General features: G+C 48.2%; 1 protein-coding gene across 2 annotated transcripts in view; it reads right to left on the reverse strand.

Moving 5' to 3' along the window:
* Positions 1-23336, reverse strand: part of CARD9 (caspase recruitment domain family member 9) — a 34210-nt gene that overhangs the window by 6565 nt on the left and 4309 nt on the right. For both annotated transcript variants that reach the window (XM_077331923.1, XM_077331922.1), the window contains exons 2-9: positions 17457-17715; positions 13987-14124; positions 12072-12397; positions 10830-11009; positions 7248-7400; positions 5353-5478; positions 3161-3352; positions 185-226 (exon numbers count right to left, since the gene is read on the reverse strand). In XM_077331923.1, the coding sequence (XP_077188038.1) occupies positions 185-226; positions 3161-3352; positions 5353-5478; positions 7248-7400; positions 10830-11009; positions 12072-12397; positions 13987-14124; positions 17457-17712 (1413 nt within the window). In that variant the 5' untranslated portion in view covers positions 17713-17715. The remainder of the gene's footprint in view (positions 1-184; positions 227-3160; positions 3353-5352; positions 5479-7247; positions 7401-10829; positions 11010-12071; positions 12398-13986; positions 14125-17456; positions 17716-23336) is intronic.

Below are 23336 nucleotides of genomic sequence, written 5' to 3' on the forward strand. Positions count from 1 at the left end.
GAGTAGTAAAATGGATTGGCCCAAACCAGCTGGTTCATTTGGGGGCTTTCAGTTTGGTTCTGGGATTTGGTTTTGGAACACCGAAACCTGAACCAAACTGAAATTTTCCAGTTCATGCCTGTCCCTAGTTGCTGATGCTGCCAGAAGAAGCCAAAACAGGACAAATGTGTAACCCACAACTCACTTCTTGGGAGCTTCTGGATGAAGTCTCTTCAAGGTCTGAAGTCTGGAATGCCAAGGACGGAAATGTTACAAAATCAAGAGCTGAAGGTATGCTGGAGAGAACAAACCCTATGCCAACCTGCTCTGATGAACACTGGCTGAAAGCCATCCCACCGATGAGTTGGAAGGCATGTGTGCAAAACAATACATTATTGCAGACAATCTGTATAAAAGTGTACAGTTTTGCCTGATAAATGTTAGATTTGCACCTTGTTAAAATGTAGATGTTATCCTAAAACCACATTTAGAGATAGGCAATGAGACCTTCTGAAAGCCTGCATTTTCCATTAGGTCAGATGGCAGAATCTCTATCCTTTGTAACAAAGGAAAGGCGGAAAGGAAAGGAAAGGAAAGGAAAGGAAAGGAAAGGAAAGGAAAGGAAAGGAAAGGACAGGACAGGACAGGACAGGACAGGACAGGACAGGAAAGGAAAGGAAAGGAAAGGACAGGACAGGACAGGACAGGACAGGACAGGACAGGAAAGGACAGGACAGGACAGGACAGGACAGGACAGGACAGGAAAGGAAAGGAAAGGAAAGGAAAGGAAAGGAAAGGAAAGGAAAGGAAAGGAAAGGAAAGGAAAGGAAAGGAAAGGAAAGGAAAGGAAAGGAAAGGAAAGGAAAGGGTCATCTTTTGGAGAGGAGAGGGGAAAAGAGATCAGCAAAATACAGAGTAAATACAGAGTAAGATAAATAAACAGAGCCTAAGCAGAAATCTGGACTTTCAAAACTCTTTTGCCCACCTCATGATTCACTGTTGGGAGTTTTAGATGCTTAGAGCAGGGGTAGTCAAACTGCGGCCCTCCAGATGTCCATGGACTCCAGTTCCCAGGAGCCCCTGCCAGCGATTGCTGGCTTAGAGGGTTGAGTTTTACTTGCCTTTTTTCAGATGTTGCAGAATAATTTTGGTCATATATACAGGCTTTCTTCCCCTTTCACAGGCAATTCCCCCCTCCCCAAAAATGATATAATGAAGCTCGGCCTACCCTGGGTGTAAACTGCACGGAGCTTTTATTCCAACCCCAGATCGATTAAGTCCCTGCCCTCTACACAGAATGCGATTTCCGTTTGAATCTTGGGCAATTTAAATTTTCCTTCTGCAGCAAGAAGGATTGATCCGGAGTGACCCTAACTTTATTGTGTGATATTTTAGACTGCTTTTAATCCTGAATATATTCAGAAAATCGCATTGTTTTGAATCTGGGCTCTCCTCCGTGGTAAAGGACCCGTGATTGGCTACACATGGTCATGTGACAAGCCTGCCTTAAAGGAGAAGCCCCTAAGTTCTCTCAACTTCTATCAGCCTTGGATTTTTTGTGTGCCTTCTTCGTTCTCCCCCACCTTCAAGAAAAGAAAGGATTTTTTCCTCCCTCCTCTGACTTCTTTGATCCTCTCCCCCTTCAAGGAAACAAAGAAAGAGTCTCCATTTGCCTCCCCCCCTCTTCTGAGCCTCCCTAACCACGTGCAGAAGACTTTCCTGTTTCAATGGGGAGGGGAGGGGAAGAGGAAGACCCGAGTTCAAAGCGATCTGGATTCAACAGGATTGACAATGGAATAAAAAAAGTAAGTGCAGACTCTGCCCTGATCTGCCTAGCTTGACTCATCCTGAGCAGTGAACAATGGGGCAGATGGGGGAGGGGGGTCCTACATTGACCTAGGTGTAAACTGCACGGAGCTTTTATTCCAATCCCAGGTCAATTCAGTCCCTGCCCTCTACACAAAATGCAATTTCCATTTGGATTTTGGGCAATTTAAATTTTCCTTCTGCAGCAAGAAGGATTGATCCGGAGTGACCCTACTTTTATTGTGCGATATCTTAGAGTGCTTTTAATGCTCAATATTTTTCAAATCCGGATTGGGAAAGCAACCTCTGATAGGTCACACCTGGTCATGTGACAAGCTTGCCTTAAAGGAGAAGCTCCTAATTTCTCTCAACTTCTGTCGGTCCTGGATTTTTTCTCCCTTCTCTGCCTTTTTCGATCCTCTCCCCCCCCCCCCAAGAAAAGAAAGAGGCTCCCTGCCTGCCTCCTCTCTCCCCCCTTCAAGAAAAGAAAGAAAGAGGCTTGGCTCCCCCCCCCCCCAGCTTTTGAGCCTCCCTAACCATGTGCAGAAGACTCCTGTTTCAATGGGGGGGGAGAGGAAGACCCGAGTTCAAAGTGATCTGAATTCAACAGGATTGACAATGGAATAAACAAAGTAAGTGCAGACTGTGCCCTAATCAGGGATAGTTCCAGGGCTTCTGTTTCACTGGAGTAGGATGGTGAGTCTTCATTTGCAGTCTCTCCAAGAATAAGAGCCAATCGTATCTCTAATTCATATTCTTATGGTGGCACCAAATGCCATCTGGTGGGATGGAATACAGAACCAAGCCGGAGAGGTGAAACCCTTATTGGTGTCCAGCAGCTTGAGACCTGCCAGGTGGCACAAGGAGGTGCCTGTGGGATCCGTTTCATCATCACAGGAGCCCTCTGGACAGAATCTGAAGATCCCTCCCTTATGCTGCTGGCAATGGCTGATTGATGGACAGTCTTCAAGGATGGTCCCAGATACAGCTCATCCCAGCCAGAGATCAGCAAGCCAAGTGGACTGGTGAAGTGCACTCTCTCTCCAGGTTCTCAGACAAAAGAAAGGTGGGCCATTTCCTAAGCATCCTGCTGGGATCTTGTGGTGGCAGGCACTTCAGTGGTAATATTTTATTTTGTGACCACAACGTTTTATCCTTGTGGGCCTTCTGCATACGACACAGAGGCAATCCCCTGTGTGTTTCCCAAGTCCTCTTTGCCTACTCCTTTGCCACCTTGCCCAGTTCTCCTCTCCTGGCCTGGCATCCCACCCAGAAGCAAGGAGCCACCCATTCTGGGGTCCCACCCCTCAGTCTGAGCGCTACCGCCAAGTCTCTCCTGGACCTGGGACTCTCTGCCCTTCCGCCCAGTACCTACCAGTGCTGCAGGGTCGAGTTGCAGTCTTCTCATTCTGGCTTCAGCACCGAGCAGCTGCCCCTCTTGCTGGAACAGCTGCAGCTGTAGCTCATCACACCTCTCCCCGAGATCCCTGATCTGCTTTCGGTATTCATCCTTCTCCCTCAGACTCCTGCAGCACTGCTTGTGGAAGGTCTCTTGGCTCAGGAGGGCCTGGCAGAGGAAGCAGGATAAGGACTGTGAAGAGCCATCCGCCGGCTGAGTGACAGCACCCCCCCACCCCCCGTGGAGCCCAAGGGTTTCCTGCTTTTGCACTGGAAAGCCAACACAGCACAAGCAACCCATTGGATGAGTGTGGGCCACCCAGACAGAAATGTGCTCCTGGCTGGTGCCTGACCAGTGATGGCCCTGTAGAGATCAATTCAAATGGGCCGCCATGTTGGTCAGGAGTAGCACAACAAAATCAGAGTCCTTGTAGCACCTTTAAGATTAATTCAAGGCGTGAGCTTTCGAGTGCAAGCGCACTCTGTTGGTCTTAAAGGTGCTACTGCAGTGGTCCATCAACCTTTTTGAGGCTGGGGACCAGCGGCAGCAGGGAGGGCGATTGCCCAGCCGCGCAAGCAGCGCATGCGCCATGCGCAGCCGATATCACACATGCATGCATGCACAAAAGTGCCGCACATGCGCGATTTCAGCCGTGCATGGCGCATATGCGCGTGCGCGGCCCTGCTTCCCTCTCCCCCCCCTCCCACAGTAAGAAGCTTCCCGGGCCGCAAGCTTACGGCCTGGGAAGTTTTTTACTGCGGGGGGTGGGTGGGGAGAGGGAGCCGTGGCCCGGTCCCAGGGCCTTTGCGGCCCGGTGGTTGGAGACCACTATGCTACTGGATTCTGATTGTGTTAATCCAGTAGAGGGCAGCGCTGCTTTTGATCCACCAAGCCAAGCATGGCTCACTTGAGAGTTTGGGTTGGGTGCTTCAGCGCCCGAAGTGGCCCTTCGCTCCCGACGCAGTGAGCGCTGCAGAGCCGTTATTGAACCATGTTGACAAGACACTATATTAACTGACACTATATTAACACTTTCCCCAAACTTGATCAAACAGATAAACTCCCCATGGTCGAGTCTCTCCTTAAGATCATTTAAAATAATCCATTTTCTACTGTCTATAAATGTGTCCCTTTATAGGCTGACGTTATTACAACTTGTTTCCTCCATTAATTTCCTCCGAGACACAAAATGTAAGACTTCAAGAGCAGTGCCAGTGTGTGCATTAAAATCACCCACAAAAAGAGAAAATGCCCTCGGATATCTGCAAGTCAAATAATGTATGTCGTTGTCAAAGAGATTTCAAAAAGTGATAGTTGACTTTTTCACTTGCTCCAGAGGAAAGTAGACATATATTGATGTTAAGGAGCCTATCTCAGTAAGAACTGCAATTGCCCAAGGCGGAAATTTAGGAAGTGGAAAGCTTTTATAACAACAATGATATCAAACTAAGGAGACCCCCTGAGGGCCTTCCTATACATCCTCATGAAGAGCATCAAGTGAAGAAGCTTGAAACCTAGAAAACAAGATTTTGTCTGCAGGGCCCAGGTCTCCTGCAGAAAAACAAAGACATTCTGTGTCACTATACTTCAATTTTGGGGGAGGAAATTCAGCAGTCTTCCAGGAAAGCCTTTTTAAACACTGGCTCTCGGGTGCATCCGATGCATTTTCCAGCCGTTGGCTGGCACAGGCTTGTCAAAAAGAATCATTACAAGATTTCGTTTGTCCATGTGAGGATTCTTCAGATTGCCTACAAAACACAAATCTTTGACTTGGTGCAAAAGACTGAGTTTAATGGAAGCAAGCAAATTAACCCGACAATACCTTGCCAGAACTAAGGCACAGCAAACCAACCCCCCCTTCCTGTGAGAACCTGTGAAATGTGGGAATCCTTCAAAAGACCAAATAATCCCGATAGCCTGGCACCAAAGGCTGAGGCAATGCATTCCAGAGACAAGAGGAGACGGATGGGGACAGGGGAGGTGAGAAAACAAAGGGAAGCAGCCCAAGCAATAACCTAGCCAGAGGCCCTGCATCTACACTTCTAACAAATGCTACTGATCATAATCAGATTATGTGGAGCGAGGCGAGAAAGTCTACAGTCAAGGGGGTCCTTTTTCCTTCAGGATTTGTGGGGTTCCCAAGCTCTCATCCAGCAGGGTGTCCTTACCTGATCCCTTTCAGCAGCGACCTCTTCCATCTGTTTCAAGACAGCCTCCATGCGGTCCTGGTAAATCCGGGTATCATTCCGCAGAGACAGGCACCTCAGGTCCAGCATTTCCTTCTCTTCTGTAAGCTACGAATACAACCATATCCCCATAAGGACATGTTTGTATTGTCAGAGTTTAAATTTGCAAAGAGGAACAAAGCACCAGGCTCCTCAAGAGAATAAAACAGTTCTATTGTGAAGACAGACTTTGTATAGAAAGAGGAGAGAGAGAGACCTAACTAACTGGTTAACTGTTATATTGTCTTTATTCAGTCTGTCACCTGCATTTGTTTCTTGTTTTGCAGCCTGCACGCTCACTTTGTGCCCAGCACCCTTTTGGCAGATATTGCTTAAAAGAATAAAATATTACGAAAAGAAACAACTTTGCAAAGAAAAGATTGATGGAAAATCTTAGCTAACAGTCTAACTGTTGTTCTGCATTCATTCTTTCTGTTCTGGAGGCAAGCAGGGAGGAAGTATGCTCAAAGGAGCAGGAAATCTCTAAATGAGCCAATTAGAAGGAGGGTATCTGAAAAATACCATGAAGTTCCGGATCTAATTCTGCTAACTACACATCTCCTCTGAAGCCCCCTGCAGGCCGATCTTCAGATGCCTTTGAATCATGCACACTCCAGATGCCACCAATTTGAAGCAGACCTGAAAGGACTTGCCAGCTGGTCTTAAACAGCCAGCCCAGAAGCAGAAGTACGAGGAAGACCACTAACGGCAATTCGGAAATGCAAATGGTCTCAAAACAAGACATCTGCTGTCAAAGAGAAATTTCCCCCACTTTTAAAGAAAATGCCTAAATGGCAGTGGAAGGGTTAGATCCTGCCTAAAATTTCTGCTAATGGGAGGTAGAACAGAATTTTTGTGATTCCCCCTCCTCTGACCCTGATCTCCCCCCCAAAGCTGCCCCTGACAGGGAGAGTGGAGGATGGGCGGAAATGGCACCTCCTCTCCCATCAGAAGAAGCATTAATCTGGATCCAATGTGAGATTTGCTTTAGGATGCTCTGGGCTGATCCTGCATTGAGCAGGGGGTTGGACTAGATGGCCTCTATGGCCCCTTCCAACTCTCTGATTCTATGATTCTATGATTTTTGTTGTTGTTGTTAGGTGCGAAGTCGTGTCCGACCCATTGCGACCCCATGGACAATGAACCTCCAGGCCTTCCTGTCCTCTACCATTCCCCGGAGTCCATTTAAGTTTGCACCTACTGCTTCAGTGACTTCATCCAGCCACCTCATTCTCTGTCGCCCCCTTCTTCTTTTGCCCTCGATCGCTCCCAGCATTAGGCTCTTCTCCAGGGAGTCCTTCCTTCACATGAGGTGGCCAAAGTATTTGAGTTTCATCTTCAGGATCTGGCCTTCTAAGGAGCAGCCAGGGCTGATCTCCTCTAGGACTGACTGGTTTGTTCGCCTTGCAGTCCAAGGGACTCGCAAGAATCTTCTCCAGCACCAGAGTTCAAAAGCCTCAATTCTTTGACGCTCAGCCTTCCTTATGGTCCAACTTTCGCAGCCATACATTGCAATTGGGAATACCATAGGTCTATGATTTAGAATTTTTTTTAAAAACTGGGGGAAAGGTGCTGGTGGAAGAGAGGAGGATTTCAGGTTTTGGTTCGGCTGCCAGTGCTTTCATTTTGGCTTTCCCGCCATCTGCAGAGCAAACCTCAGACCTCTGTCCTCAAAGGTCCAGCTTGAAATCCCCTGACACTTGGACTCTGATGCCTCCATCCAGCCCCGCTGCCTCGGCCTCCCTGCCCACAGTAACCCCGCTGCCTGGGTCACAGTCCATCAAGGCACAGTCAGGCTCCAACCCCACAGTCACAGCACAAGCGCCCCCTTCCCTTACTTTGTCCCGGGCATCCTCAGCCGCTTGGAGCATCTGCCGCAAGTCGTAGATGGTATTGACCAGCTCCCGGTGCTCTCCCAACATCTGTGCCCGCTCAGCCTCCAGAGCCGGGCTGGAGCCGCTCTCTTTCCCAGCACTGCCTTTCTTGGTGACCTTCAAGGAGCGAAATGAGCACATGAGAAGCCTCGCGAGGTCTGACCCATGAGAGCCCATCGAATCCCACACAGGGCTCCAAGGGGGCTTCCACACGGACCATGCGCCTGATCAAAGAGGGGCTGCTGCATTTGGAAACTGCAGGGTCTGAATCGTCTCTACGTGTAATCCCAGGGAGAGTAAATTCCAGTGCTCAAGCCTTGCTGCGTGGGTCACTGTGGCCAAAAGGACAGTCCCGAGGAACCGATAGAATTTAGGAGCAAACCGTGGTCTGTAAAATGCACTGCTGGCCCCAAACATACCTGCTACTCCAGCAGGACTCATCCGTCAACCTATCTTTTACCTACCACCACCCTCCATCTTCCAGTCTGTTTATTATATGTTTACTGCGTTTGTATCCTGACTTTCTCTAACGCCTTGTCTTCAGGTTCCCTCCCCTTCATGACGTTTGCGCGGCACCAGGCCCAAACCATTTGCACAGAGGGTAACCTGCAAAGACCTGCGGGGGCCACCGCTTGTTTATTTATCAGATTTATATGCCCCCCCCCTACACAGCAAAGCAGCTCAGGGCAGTGTTCAGCCTGTTAAGCAACATCGACAGGTAAGACAGCTCATTATAACTGGTATAGAATCTGAAAAGATAAATTCACAATTTAAAAATAGCATCTAATGTCAACATAGAATAGAATAGCAGCATCAACAGTCAGTTTTTCTTCTGTTCTTCTGGAGAGGGAGTATCGCCTGAGGGTATCTTTTCAATAGGGAGGGGCCCAGTAGATGTTCCTACTTCACTGGCCCCAACCAAAAGCCTGGCGGAAGAGCAGGCCCTGCAGAACTGTGCTAGTTCCAACAGGGTCCAAATATGTTCCAGGAGCTCGTTCCACCAGGTGGAAAATGTCCTGGCCCTAGTTGAGTCCAGATGTACCTCCTTGGGGCCAGAGACCCCCCAGCTGTTATTTTCTTATAAAGATGTGGGTAGTTTGGTGTAGTGATTAGGAGGGCAGACTTCTAAGCTGGCAAACCAGGTTCAATTCTGCACTCCCCCACATGCAGCCAGCTGGGTGACTTTGGGCTGGCCACAGCACTGATAAAACTGTTCTGACCAAGCAGGAATATCAGGGCTCTCTCAGCCTCACCCACCCCACAGGGTGTCTGTTGTGGGGAGAGGAAGGGAAAGTGATTTTAAGCCACTTTGAGACTCCTTCGGGTAGAGAAAAGTAGCATATAAGAACCAACGCTTCTTCTTCAATTCCAGGCTCTCAAGGAACGCCACAAATCCTTTCTGACCTGTTATTTGGAGAATATCCAGGAGAAGCCCTTGTATCCCCCTCCCCACACTATGTGCTCTTCCTCTCCTCCTGGCAACCCTTGTATCAGTTTCCCCTGCTTCCTTCTCTCCTTCCCACCAAACTTTTATCTACTCATCATCTTCTACTATATTTGTTATATATTTCATTCATTTATCCAGACTTTCTCCTCAATGAGGATCCAAAGCAGCTTACATCCTTTTTATCCCCCGCATTTTATCCTTACAACAGCTCTGTGAGGTAGGCTACACGCTTAATGTGTCAATGACTCAAAGTCACCCATGGAGTGCCCACAGCAGAGTGCGGATTCAGATCTGGATCTCCCAGAGCTTACCCTACAACTGTAACCACACTAGCTTCTGAAGAAGAAGAGTCGGTTCTCATATGCCGTTTTTCTCGACCTGAAGGAGGCTCAAAGCAGCTTACAGTCGCCTTCCCTTTCCTATCCCCACAACAGACACCCTGTGAGGTGGGTGAGGAGAGAGCCCTGAGATTACTGAAGAAGAAGAAGAGTTGGTTCTTAGATGCCACTTTTCTCTACCCGCAGGAGTCTCAAAGCGGCTTACAGTCGCCTTCCCTTTCCTCTCCCCACAACAGACACCCTGTGAGGGAGGTGAGGTTGAGAGAGCCCTGACATTACTGCTTGATCAGAACAGCTTAATCAGTGCTGTGGCGAACCCTGCTGGTTTCATGTGGAGGAGAAGGGGGAAATCAAACCAGGGCTGATTCTGCACTTACTTTATTTTTTTCCAGTGTGGATCCTGTTGAATTCAGATCGATTTGAACTCAGTCTTCTTCTTACCCTCCCCCCCTGAAACAGAAAAGTGTTCTGCACTAGTTAGGGAAGCTCAGAAGGGGAGGGGGGAGCCAAGCCCAGATGGAGCCTCTTTATTTTATTTTCTTGAATGGGGGGGGGAATTAAAGACAACAGAGAAGGGAGAAAAAAAAACACGAGGCATATCTCTATCCACAGAAATGAGGGCTTCTGCAGCTTCTACGCCGTCCCCCCCTGTGATCTGAAGTGAACATCATCGGGACCTCCTTCTCCACCCTGCTAGTAGTGGGGGGAGGGGGGAGTCGGGTTTTTTATTGATCTTTCCGCCATGTTGGGAATGTTTTATGTCTTTTAATGGGTTCAGATTCAGATTCAGAGTACCTTTATTGGCATAAAATCTTTTGCTGCGTTTTAATGGGGTTTTAAGACGTTATGACCTGCCACGAGCCGCAAGGTAGTGGCAGGAAATAAATTGAAAAAGAAATAATAATAAAAAATTAGGGCTTCCTCTTTAAGAAAAGCTAACAGCCTTGGCAGGCTTGGCCAATCAGAACTGCTCTACCACGGAGTCAGCTGGCCAATCAGCGCTTCTCTACCACGGACCCAGTGCTTTCTCAATTCGAATCTTCCAATATTGAGGATTAAAAGCACTCTTGGATATCGCGAAGAAATGGTAGGGTGACTCCGGATGATTTTGGTGGTTGCAGAGGGAAATTTTAAATCGCTGAAAATTAAAATGGAAATCGCATTCTTTGTAGACAGCAGGGACTGAATCAACCTGGGATTGGAATAAAAGCTCTGTGCAGTTTACACCCTGGTTTGCCAGATTAGAAGTAAGTGCTCCTAATCGGGTGACTGATGTTAAACAATAGTAAGCAGCTGGGCTGAGTGAGTCATGCACCCAGGCCCAGCTGCCGCCATGCCTAGCTCAATGAGCCAGTCCTCAGAGGTCCAAAAAAGCCCTGGAAATGGCCCCGCCTCCTCCTCCACCTTTTTACTGACAGAAACCCAAGCTTGAAAGCTGCCAATATTGTTGTGGATTGCCTAGTGATCCCCCAAATAACCATTTCATTTCTTAAAACAACAGGTGCTGCTTTTATTTAGGTGGGGGTTAACTTCCCCCTCCCATATTTGTTTAGATGTCATATTTTCCTGCAAACTTGGTTTTTCAGATCTGCAAAAAGATCGGTCTTGTCTGCTCAAGGCTGCAGCCTCTGAATACGTATCCAAGAGTTGGCCAGGTTGAATTGATGCCCTGTTGAGGTGCCTTCCCTCCCCACGTTTCACCCTCAACGCTCCATTTCCCAACCCGCAGGGGGCGACCCAATCTACAAGATTCCCAGAGACCTGCAGTGTGCTTTCCAGCTCCTTGTTCTTGGCCAAGAGCAGGTCCTTCTCCCGCTGGATCTCCCACACAGCCTCGTGGCTGGGCCGCTGCTCCATGGCGCGTTTCAACTTCAAGGTGTGCTTCCGCTGAAGTTTGCAGTCATCTTCAGCCTTCAACAAGCTGTGCCGGAGCAGGTCGATCTTCATGGGAGGGGCCGGGGTCCCAGGAGGTGGGGGATGGGAAGGAACAAAACACAACTAAACTTCAGGAGGCTGCCTGTGTTGCTACTCTGGCCCCAGCTTCAGTCCAGCCATGACAGCCGGAATTTCCAAACTCTGCCCTCCAAACATGATGGTTTTCAAGAGGCAGAAAGGTCCCCCCCCCACATACACATACACATTGAGAAAAAGAAAAGAAGAAGAAGAAGAAGAGTTGGTTCTTATATGCCGCTTTTCCCTACCCGAAGGATGCTCAAAGCGGCTTACAGTCGCCTTCCCATTCCTCTCCCCACAACAGACACCCTGTGGGGTGGGTGAGGCTGAGAGAGCCCTGATATCACTGCCCGGTCAGAACAGTTTTATCAGTGCCGTGGTGAGCCCAAGATTACCCAGCTGGCTGCATGTGGGGGAGTGCAGAATCGAACCCGGCATGCCAGATGAGAAGTCCACACTCCTAACCACTACACCAAACTGGCTCTACACCAAACTGGCTCAAAAAGAGCCCCAGACCTCGGGCACTGCAAAAGGACCATCGTCAAAACCTGAATCTAACCCTGTCTTATTTATATCTCTTATCTGGCATGCCAAACTGTTTCCTGCTGCAGTGGTTCTGTTTTTCCACTTGAGTCTGGCAAAACCCAGAGGTGAACACCTGGTCCTGCCTCACCTTCCTTCCTTCCTTCCTTCCTTCCTTCCTTCCTTCCTTCCTTCCTTCCTTCCTTCCTTCCTGCCTGCCTGCCTGCCTGCCTGCCTGCCTGCCTGCCTGCCTGCCTGCCTGCCTTCCTTCCTTCCTTCCTTCCTTCCTTCCTGCCTGCCTGCCTGCCTGCCTGCCTGCCTGCCTTCCTTCCTTCCTTCCTTCCTTCCTTCCTTCCTTCCTTCCTTCCTTCCTGCCTGCCTGCCTGCCTGCCTGCCTTCCTTCCTTCCTTCCTGCCTGCCGGCGTGCCTTCCTTCCTTCCTTCCTTCCTTCCTCCCTCCCTCCCTCCCTCCCCCTCCCTCCCTCCCTCCCTCCCTCCCTCCTACCCACAGCAGGACCAAAAAGCCAACCTCCAGTTGCAGGTCCCGGTTCTTCATCAGAGTCACATTTTTCTCCTCGCTTTGCCGGGCATAGTTCATGGCCAGCTCGTAGTTCTCATCTTTGCACTGCTTCAGCTCCTTGCTGAGGTTGTCTCTCTCCTCTTTCATCTTGTGCGCTCTTTCCTGGTACTTGCGCAGGACGCTGTCCCGCACCCGCATCTCCTTGAGAAGGCCATCCTTTGTGCGCAGCAGTGCATTGAGCTCCTGGGCATTCTGTCTCTCCTCACGGATGGCGCCTTGGAGCTTGGCCATCTCTTTCATCAAGAGATCTGTCAGGCTGGACTCCCCAGCAGCGTCTGCGGGACAGAGGTGGCTCTGTGGGAAAGGGAGCCAGCGTGCAGCTGGCGGGGCAGCAGGAGAGCTCTGTGGGAAGTCAGCAAGACTACTTAGTAGTAGGAAAGACTACTTAGCAGCAGCTGGCAGGAGAACCCTGAGATGGTTACTGATGCCTTGGGTGGGTGACAGTAAACCCGTAGAAGACTTGCCAGAGCATTCCCCGGTTCTATAAACACTTTCAGAAAACACTTTCCTTTTATAATAGCTCTAAAATGGAACTATAGTCCTAGGGCATCCACAGCTTTCCAGATTTTTGAACAAAATTTAGAGGCCAGCGGCACCTTTAAGACTCAAATTTAAGACTCAAACTCCACAATAAGACTCAAATTGTGGACTCAAATTTTATTCTGCAACTTCAGACCAACACGGCTACCCACCTGAATCTTTCCACGTTTTTCTTCAACCGTTATTGAAACTTTAGTCGCTTGTTTCATGGATAGAATAATTTGCACTAGGACTGAAGAAATTGTTTTCTGAAAGCCTTTGTGGAGCCAGGGAATGCTCTGGCAAGTCTTCCACCTGCTTACTAGCATTAAAACACATGAAGGAATTCTAAGGGTGCAGTGATTTTGTTCCCGTTTTTCTCTCATCAATGCAGCTTCTGTACTGTCTTTGTTTGTGTATCTGCCTACTGGGGGGGTGGCAAGCAAAACACTTTTTAAGGATTACAGACAGAGTGGGGTCAGGAGAGCTGGAATTAGAACTGAGCTCTGGGCTAGAGATCAGCTCCTCTGGAGAAAATGATCACTTTTGAGTTGGGATGTTGTCCTCCTAAGTCAGTCTACAAAGCCTCGAATTCACCAGGAACCACAATAATAATACAAGAACTGGGTGTAAACTGCATGGAGCTTTTATTCCAACCCCAGGTCAATTCAGTCCCTGCCCTCTACACAGAATGCAATTTCAGTTTGGATTTCGGGCGATTTAAAATTTCCTTCTGCAGCAAGAAGGATTGATCCGGAGTGACCCTACCTTTATTGTGCGATATCTCAGACTGCTTTTAATCTTCAATATCCATTTGGGAAAGAAAGCTCCGTGGTAGAGAACCTCTGATAGGCTACACCTGGTCATGTGACACGCTTGCCTTAAAGGAGAAGCCCCTAATTTCTCTCAACTTCTGTCGGTCCTGGATTTTTCCTCCCTCCTCTGCCTTTTTTGATCCTCTCCCCCTCCCCTCCAAGAAAAGAAAGAGGCTCCCTGCCTGCCTCCTCTCCCCCCACCCTTCAAGAAAAGAAAGAAAGAGGCTTGGCTCCCCCCCCCCCTTCTGAGCCTCCCTAACCACGTACCGAAGACTTTCCTGTTTCAATGGGGGGGGGAGGAAGAATCGAGTTCAAAGCGATCTGAATTCAACAGGATTGACAATGGAATAAACAAAGTAAGTGCAGACTCTGCCCTGGACTCCTGCCACAAAGGAATTATCATTTTGCCATCAGAATGTGTCCCTGGAAGAGACCACAAAGGCAGACAGCCTCTTCCCAATCCTTTAGCTCCACCACTTGAGGCACAGTCTGAAAAAGGTTTCTCAAACTCAACCAACGCAACGTGTTACCTATAATCATGGAGAAGACCCTGCTGGGCTCGTTGCCTGTTATTTTCTTATAAAGATGTGGGTAGTACAATTCCAGGCTCTCGAGGAACGCCACAAAACCTTTCCGACCTGTTCTTTGGAGAATATCCAGGAGAAGCCCTGCAATTACAGAGGGAAGAAGTTTTTGAAACAGAATCTCAGAAACTGTAAAATGCCCTTCCCCTTGAGGCACCCTTCCTATGCCGACCAAAGATCTCTTTTCACATGGGGGTTCACCTTTGAACATGGCTTTTGAGGTCTGCTCCGAGGCTGAGAACTTCCAGCCCAACTTGGGCAATGTTGTGTATGCGGACTATCAGATCCGCAAATTGGGAACCGCAGTTCAAACAGCAGAGACTTTTAATTGTATTGGACAAATGGGTAGGATCCGAACTTCTACCTGTTAGTTTAAATGGACCGATTGGTTTAAACCTGACGGTCTTGTCCTGGGCCAATCACAGCCTTTGGTGGGAATCCTCAGCTGTATATAAGTTCAGGTGGTGGGCTACTGAGTTCAGTTCCGTGGTGTGATCTTAATAAAGAGCTGATGTTGCATTCTAGGAGCGACTCCGTGCATTATTAAACCCAGGGGCTGGCAGGGGCTCATGGGAATTGTAGTCCATGGACATCTGGAGGACCACAGGTTGACTACCCCTGATTAAACCCACTATTCAATAGACTCCTGCCACCAGGCTCCCTGTTTCTGCTATTCTGTGGGCATTTTAATGGTTAGTAAGTTAATGGATGTACCTTGTATGGTGCATGATGCTCTTGTTATGCTTTACTGCCCAAGTTGCCTCAGCAAGCTCTCTGCACAAGAGGCACAGAGATTTCCCAAATAAATGTTATTTGTTTGTTTATATTTATATACCACCCTTTCGGCTCAGAGCAGTTTACATAGAGAAAAGGCAATATAATACAAGTTCTTGGCATAATACAAAAGCATTTTATTAACCCATAACATATATATAACTTGCAACCTTTTGACATTAAAGGCGTAACTGTGCAGATTGTGCATCTGCGTAATGATTAGACTGCAGCAACTGACGTTTACCAGACTTTGGGAGTTTTTATCAACATTTCACTGAGTGCAGGCTGGTGGTGGGAGGGGCCCCTGGGTTTGCTTTCATTTTCCTGGCCTCAACCGAAGGCTTGGTGGAAGAGCTCCATTTTGCAGCCCCTGTGGAATCGTTTGCGCTCTGGCACAATATCTTCTGTGAGTTTCTTTCCATCAGGACTGAAAAAGCCCTGGCTCTGGTGGAGGCCAGCTGTGCTTCTCTGGGGCCAGGGATCACCAGTTTGTTGGTGTTTGTGGAACGAAGCACTCTCGAGTCTAGGGGGTGTAGGCAGGGAGGAGGTCCCTCAGATACTCAGGGCCCAGACCATGGCCATGAAGGTGATTACCAGAACCTTGAGACTGCTCTGGCATTCACCTGTAATCAATGCAGCTGTTTGAGCATGGGCCAGATGTGCCCATGCTCCAAGGTGTCCCTGTGAGGACCCTAGTGACTGCATTCTGCACCAGTGGTAGTTTCCAGGTCAGGGATAAGGGTAGGCCCATGTAGAGCAGCAGTCTAGCCTAGAGGTGACCATTGCAAGGATCACTGTGGCTAGGTGTTCTGGGGCTAGGTAGGGCACTAATAGCTTAGCATGGTGTAGGTGGAAAAAAGGAGCCCTGCTACTCTCGTGATCTGTTCCTCCATGGAGAGGGCGGTGTCAAAGATCACACCCAGGTTCTTAGCTGAGTGTTCTACTAGTAGCTGCACCCCATTCAGGCAGGGCAGTCACACTCCTCACCAGGTCCCTTTCTACCAAACCACAGGACCTCCATTTTTGAAAGATTGAGTTTCAGATGGCTCTGCTTGAGCCAACCCATCGCTGCTTCCAGACATCTGGCTAACGAGTCTGTGGGTGAGTCATAAGAAAAGAAACCAGCAAATCCAGGAGGGGGGCAGAGAGATAGGCCCAGTAACAGGGAGGCTCAAGGGCCACACAGGAATCCTATCCCAGGGGACTGAAGACTCGCATCAAAAGCTCTCCTCATGACGCTTGGATGTATTTGCATTTTTTGTGACAGCGAGTCTATTCTCAGATTTATCAGGCCTATATTAGGGACTATTATGGGTTTGAAAATGAAATCACTGATATTATATTGCCCCTGTACAGATCTATGGTGTGGCCTCATGTCGAATACAGTATAGAATTCTGGTCACCATAACCCAAAAAGGACATTGAAGAGCTGGACAACATACAGACGAGGGCAACCAAGGTGTTTGGGAAGTTGGAGCCTCTTCCCTAGGAGAAAAGGCTGAAGAGTTGAGGACTCTTCAGTTAAGACATGACCCAGGGGTGGGAAAGGGTGCTCCCCCCCCCGAGGCTTCCCCCCCCCTACCCAAGGCAGGGGCTTGGGAGGCGGGAAAGAAGCAGGGCCAGCGCATCTTCGACGCGCCTGCCCTGATTCTTTCCTGGTGCCAAAGACCTCCCTCTGCTGCTCTCCTGCAAGCTCCACCAACAACCTGGCTTGTTGGCGGGACGGCGGCGAATGGGGGCAGTGGGGAGAATGTGGCACACAGCAGGGAGTGGGCGACTCATCAGGTCTGGGGCCAGTGGCCAATCGCCAGCCGCGCAACACACGGCTGGCGATTGGTGCCTTGTCGCCAGAGTGACACGCGGAGGGCCCAATCGGCACCCCGCTTGTCACTACGGGGGAAGGGGCCAATGGCCACCCTTCCCCATCCCGGACAGGGCCCTTCATGAGGGCCCTTACTGTTTTATTGATATCGCTCCCGTGGAGCGTTTACAGATATAGAGTGCTGACACAGATAACTTTATCTCCGTCTGCTAAAATACTCCTTGAGGGCATCCAATGAAGCCAGGGAGCAGCAGATTCAAGATAGATAAAACAAAATACTTCTTTATACAGAGAGTGATTAAAACATGGAATTTGCTGCTAGAGGATGTAGTGATACGGAGAGCTTTAAAAAGGGATTTGACAGATTCACGGAGGATTTGTCTATCAGTGGCTGCTTCATACAAGAGTATAAGAAGGTCGGTCTAATAATTAAACCAAACTGAGAGAAACAGACCTATCCAATGGCAATACAATAAATATATTCATAAAAGAAAGAAAAGTGTCCTTTTTTGTAGTTTTCCTTATTTCTTTATTCTGTAGGACTTCTGCCAAAATGGAATCCAGGTAATATCCATTTTCAATGAGATTCTTTAATCACTCACAATTCCTTATATAATAATAATAATATGATACTGGCCACAGGCTCACATAGGTATGGGGATACCAGTCTGTATTGACATGTTCTCCATACTAAGTGAATCATTAAATTAATCCAGCAGTGGTCGTCTGATGTTCCTGTGAATTGTACATATTAACTTTGAAGTTGTAGGTACCATTCCCTTTTTTAAATCCAGACTTGGCATGTCCAAGGGGTGCTTACCCGTCTTTCTCTTCCTAGTCACCAGGTTGGGGTCATTGAGGATTTGTTCCTCATCGTCACTATTTATGACCCTGCACTGCCGGAGGTAAGGTGTTATCTTGGATGGGTCTATCACTGAAATGAGCTTCACCCGGAAGTCCTCCAGGTTGTTCCAACAAGACTCGTCGTCATCATCCGGCTCAGATGGTGAACAGCAAGACTTGGCCTCTTTTGCCTCTAGAGAAGTGCAAGGCGAGGTAGTAGGAAAAGTAGCCATCAGCTGGAAGGCAAAACACACACACGCACGAACAATGTTATGCTTAAGAAATAGGGAGATCCACTGAGAACAGCTGATGGGGTTGTCGAAGGTAGAGGCCTCCACTTTCTTCATAGGACTGCAAGCTCCATGTCGTGCAGATCACAGCACAGCACAATTTTATTCACACAGATTGTGAAATTTCTTGAGAACCCACATCATATAGACCAGGTAGACATACAAATTGTCAGGGATGTAATGTGTGTGATCAGGCTTGGGTCACAAAGGAGATAAATACTCCTGAAATAAATTTTCATTTATCTGTATCAGAACATACCAACCGTAATACTAAAAACTATCTATATTCTAAAATGCATATGTGGTAAATATTACATTGGAAAAATGCAGTAGGCCCATAAAATTTCGTATTGAGGAATATAAATCAAGGATTCGGAATAAAGTTGTTGATACTTCTTTAGTGTCTCACTTTCTATCAGAAAATCACAGCCCAAAAGGCTTTAAATTTGCTGTGCGGTTTTACTTCAAAACAGCATTTAAAAGGACAGGCAACAATAGATTACTTCTAAGAAAAGAAGTTGAAATAATTTTCACATCAGGATTACATTCCAGTGTATTAAAAATGAACTGGACTGGTCATACTATCTCTAATTGTTTAATGCTTGTCTGAATTACTGTAAAACAACGTGATTATGAAGGTCAGTGCAGTTTCACCTCTTACACGTTGATTAACTCTCAACACCTTTGAAACCAGATATAATTTTCCTTGCCTTGAAGTTCTTTAGGGAGCATTAAGACATTTGCCCACCTGCAGCTCATGGGCAGTAAGATTAAGCTGTAAAGGTTTCTACGAATACTCTTTCGTATTTCATGATGATCAGCCATGGGACTGTTGGATGGTTATTCTGTTAGAATGTTATTCTCCCTGTTTGTTGCTGTTATTATTAGCATTATATCCATTTGACATATCTACTGAGTTTGCTATATTGTTCTTGTTCCCCATGTTTCATGTGAACTGTAGTCTCTGTGAACCCGGAGTTTCATGTGAACCCTGAGTCTCAAACGCTGCTGGAGAGCACCAAAGGTGAGCCGGAGGCAGAGTAGCAGGGCAGCAGCTGGGGAGGAGGACGAGGAGGAGCCGCAGCCCGGTATCGACCAATCCACAGACCGCTACTGGTCTCCAGACCGGGGGTTGGGGACAGCTACTCTAGCAGAGGCCTAAAGTGTGGAAGGGGGCTGCTGAAGCTTTAAACAACACCTCCTTAAACCTCTGTCTCCATGCAGGTGGAGGAAGGGGAGGGAAGCTGCAAGTGGGCCTTGGGCAGGGGAGGCTGCCTATTTCTCCAAAAGACCCTTTGCTGGCTCAGGCAAGCAGACCATTCCGGTGGTCAGCAGCTCATGGGAACTGTGAACTTGTACGAGGTGGCATTTTCTCTTCCATGAAAACAGGATTTTTTTTTTGAAAAAAATTCTGGTTGAGTATGGCAGCGAGCCCCAGTCATCTATTGCAGGGATCCTCAACCTGTGGTCCTCCAGATGTTCATGGACTACAATTCCCATGAGCCCCTGCCAGCAAATGCTGGCAGGGGCTCATGGGAATTGTAGTCCATGAACATCTGGAGGACCACAGGTTGAGGATCCCTGATCTATTGGAAGCCCCCTCCCTCCCTGCCCCCCTCCCGACCTGTTGTGTATGCAGCCAGGTAGACCCACAGAGTGGGGACCACGATTCAAACAGCAGGAGCATTTTATGCTATTGGTTAAGCGTGCAGGATCAATCCTGCCAATGGATCATTTGAATGGTCCAATGAGTTCAGCCAGGGATCTTGCAAGGAGCCAATCACAGGCTGTGGTGGGGCCCCATGGCAGTACAGAAGTTTGGATGGTGGGCTGCGACTCCCCAGTTCTCGGTTGTGATCTAAATAAAGAGCTGATGTTTCACTCCATGCGCGACTCTGGGCCCCATTGAGCCCACCATGCAATACAACCCTCTGTCTGTAGCTGCAGCTTGACTTTTGAGCACTTTTGACCCCCCCCCCTTCTGTCTGCGAATGTGCAAGAAAACACTACCCTCCTCACCTTTACCGAGAACCATTTCTTTACAAAAATGGTCACAAAAGCCCTTGGGGGGTCCAGATCCTCCCGTGCCCATCAAGATGAAGCACAAGAGGCTGCTGCAGTGCGTAATGCAGGCCCAAGCCCTGCCCACAAGTTCCTCATTCCTGCTGCCACATTAGTCTCGCCAATGCAGACAAACCTCATGTTCCCTTCTCTTTTTAAAGACAATGTTGCCAGAAAACCTTATTCCTGTCTTGTGTAACAGAAATAAGCCAAAAGCTGTCTCTGTGTGAAGTCAGTCACAGTCAATCACCTCTTTGTTTTTCATCTGTATGATTGTATTAAATGTGTGTCTGTATGTTAGGGCAGGGGGTAGTCAACTTGTGGTCCTCCAGATGTTCATGGACTACAAATGCAAGTGCTGGCAGGGGCTCATGGGAATTGTAGCCCATGAACATCTGGAGGACCACAGGTTGACTACCCCTGTGTTAGGGGATCTTTTCATTTGTCTTTTATAAAATCCTTTCTATTAATTTTTAATAAATCCGCCTAAGATATTTGACCAGATACTCTCTTTGTAAAAATTGGTGAACTAATCTCACTCATTACCCCACTCACATAGTTTACTGTCTTCAGGCCCCACAAAGACTAAAAGCAGAAATTGAAGCATGTGGACAGTTTTGCCCACAGAAAGCTTAACTGCTCCGTTCCTGCCACAAGGCCCTAAGGCCCCTCCAGGTGGGGCCTGGAGATCTCCTGGATTGACAACTGGCCTTCAGGCCACAGAGACCAATTCCCATGGAGGAAGTGGTTACTTTCCATGGTGCAATTTATTATATACCACTGAGGTTGCTGGCCTCCCCAAGCTCCAACCCCCAAATCAGGCATCTCCCACCCTATAGCTGAGGACAGCAGTGCCTCAACTCCTTCTGCTCAGCTTACCTTACCTTCTGCCTGCTTCCCACAACCCCCACCCATGTGGCCCCATCTCCTGTCCCTCGAAACCACTGTTCCCTTGCCACCGCCCTTGGGAGAAGAGCAGGAGAGGACAGAGAATCAATCCAGTGTGGGTAACACTCCTTGGTCCTCGGGACTATCAACAGGGGGTCCAACAAGATCCCCCACAATCCATCTGGGGGGTGAGTGAAAAGAAGCCCCAAAGCACCCGACAGAGGCTCCTCTCCCATGCAGATGGGTTTGGAAGCAGGGTTCCTGCTCTGGGGCTTGGCAGTGGCGTTCCCCACTCCCAACATGGCTGGAATAAGATCTTGAAGTTGGGTGGGGTGGGTCATTCCCTCTCTAACTGTCAGGAAATTCTTCTGGATGTTTAGGTGGAATTTCTTTTGCATTAATTTCATCCCGTTGGTTTTGGTCTGTCCCTCTGGGGCAAGAGAGAACAACGCTGCTCCATCCTTTACGTGGCAGTCTTACTTGAAGATGATTATTAGATCCCCTCTCAGTCACTTCAGGCTAAACAGACCAAGCTCCCCCAGGAGTTGTGAGGACAAAATTAAAAAGAGAAGAATGTAGAAATCTGCTGGGGAGAATATAAAGAGACAAGGAATTTGTTTCCTTTTCATATGAATCACAGATAATTACAAAACCTCTCCCTCTCAACAGGAGAATTCCCAGAGGCACTGAAGGACGCAGTGGCATGCCCATTGCTGAAAAAAATATTCTCTGGACCAACAAAAGCCTGCCAACTACCAACCTGTCTCGCACCTAGTGTTTCTGGGGGAAATGGTAGAAAGGGCTGTGGCAGACTAAATATCAGCATTCCTGGATGAAGCTTCAGTCCTAGACCCATCCCAGTCAGATTTCTGGCCTGGCCATGAGGTTGAAACAGTGATGGTCATCCTGATGCACGACCTCCATCGCCAGCTGGACTGAGGTGGGTCAGCGCTGCTTGTGCTATTAGACCTCACAGCAACATTTGACATAGTTGACCATGAGCTTCTAGCTCACCGCCTTGCCTACACCCGGACATGGGGGACAGCCCTCCAATAGCTGATCTCCTTCCTCTGGGAGTAGCAACTGGAGAGAGACAATCAAGCCGCCACCAGCTAATGTGTGGAGTCCCAGAGGGAGCAATCATCTCCAATCCTCTTTTAACATCTTCATGCGCCCACTTCCCCAGCTAGTGCGGAGGTTCAGGCTGGGATGTCATTAATATGCAGATGACACCCAGCTCTTCCTCCTGATAGATAGCCACTCTGATTCACCTCCAGAAGCCTTAGTCAGCTGCCTGGTCTATATGGAGCAACAAAAATTTTCATAGAAAGCATAGAACGCAAAAATAGTATTGTAATATATATTTTTTAATTTCAACATGAGTACCATTTGCCAGGTACCCCCAGATTTCCCTCCAAAAGTGGGGCAATCTGGTCACCTTACTATTGGGACTAGCAGGACCTGCAAAATAGAGCTCTTCTGCCAGGCATTTGGTTGAGGTCAAGAGAACCAGCAACACGTACTGGGCTCCCAGAACCCCTCCCCCCATACAGATATGCCCATTAAAGACATCAAGGGGCAATGTGGCTACAGCTACAGTTGAGATGCATGTTTCTATTATTACTGCTTCTATTTCTATTATTACTTATAATTTCTATTATTATTATATAATTTCTATTATTACTGCTGTTATTGTAACTAATGTTACTATTACGACTGTTACTGTTCAGCTACTTTTACTCTGGGCCATTCCGCACCAGGATCTATGTAGCAAATTGGTTGTGGAACGAAAAAACGCCATTTTAAATAGCGGAATTCGTCGTTATGCATACCTGCCTTTGTAGTGGAATCCAATTGCGTTTCTATTGTTCCCCACAGGTTTCCGATCTCGGCAAAAATTGCTAGCCAGGAAGCAATAACCTGGCCATCAATCAAATGAGCAGCCAATGGGTGGCCGTTATCATGCTCCCGAAAAGCCCCTTTCCCTTTAAGGCAGGTTTAAAAAAAACACACACACACGTTGCAACGAATCTGCGTTGATTCGTTGCAACGGAGAGACCCATCTATCTAGCAGGTGGTGTTTGAGCTGCCGTTTCATCGTTGCCACGCTCCCCCCGAGTGAAAAAAAATACCCCCTCCCCCCGCACAGGCATGATTTTCGGTCTAAAATAAAGGGAAAAATAAAGGGAAAATAAACCAGCAAACGGGGCTCTGTGGTGCTTGGTGCTTGGTGACTTAAAACAGCTCTGGGGAGGGACTGCAGCCGGGGAAGCCTCCCTGGGTAAACGAAGGCTCGCCAGTGCGTTGATCTCCGCTCGCTCCGAGAAAAAAAAATGGCGATCACTTCTCCGGAAGATCAGAGGAGAGAGCCAGGGGGAGGGACTTTGTAGAAACCGCAACAATGGTAACGCACAGAACTTTCCCGCTAGTGTTGCAGATTGGTTGCAAGAGTGTAGCGCTTTCCGGAGGGTGAATCCACTTTTTGGGATTTCCCTGGAAGCGCTACAATGAAGCGCTTTTTGCAGATCGGTTTCAGGAGTGTGGCAGATTGTCAACGACGTTGTGCATAACTGCAAATTATTAGCGATTTCAATTTGCCACACTCCTGCTACAAAGAA

The sequence above is a fragment of the Paroedura picta genome, chromosome 4 (assembly GCF_049243985.1).
Source record: "Paroedura picta isolate Pp20150507F chromosome 4, Ppicta_v3.0, whole genome shotgun sequence".
Classification (NCBI taxonomy): domain Eukaryota; kingdom Metazoa; phylum Chordata; class Lepidosauria; order Squamata; family Gekkonidae; genus Paroedura; species Paroedura picta.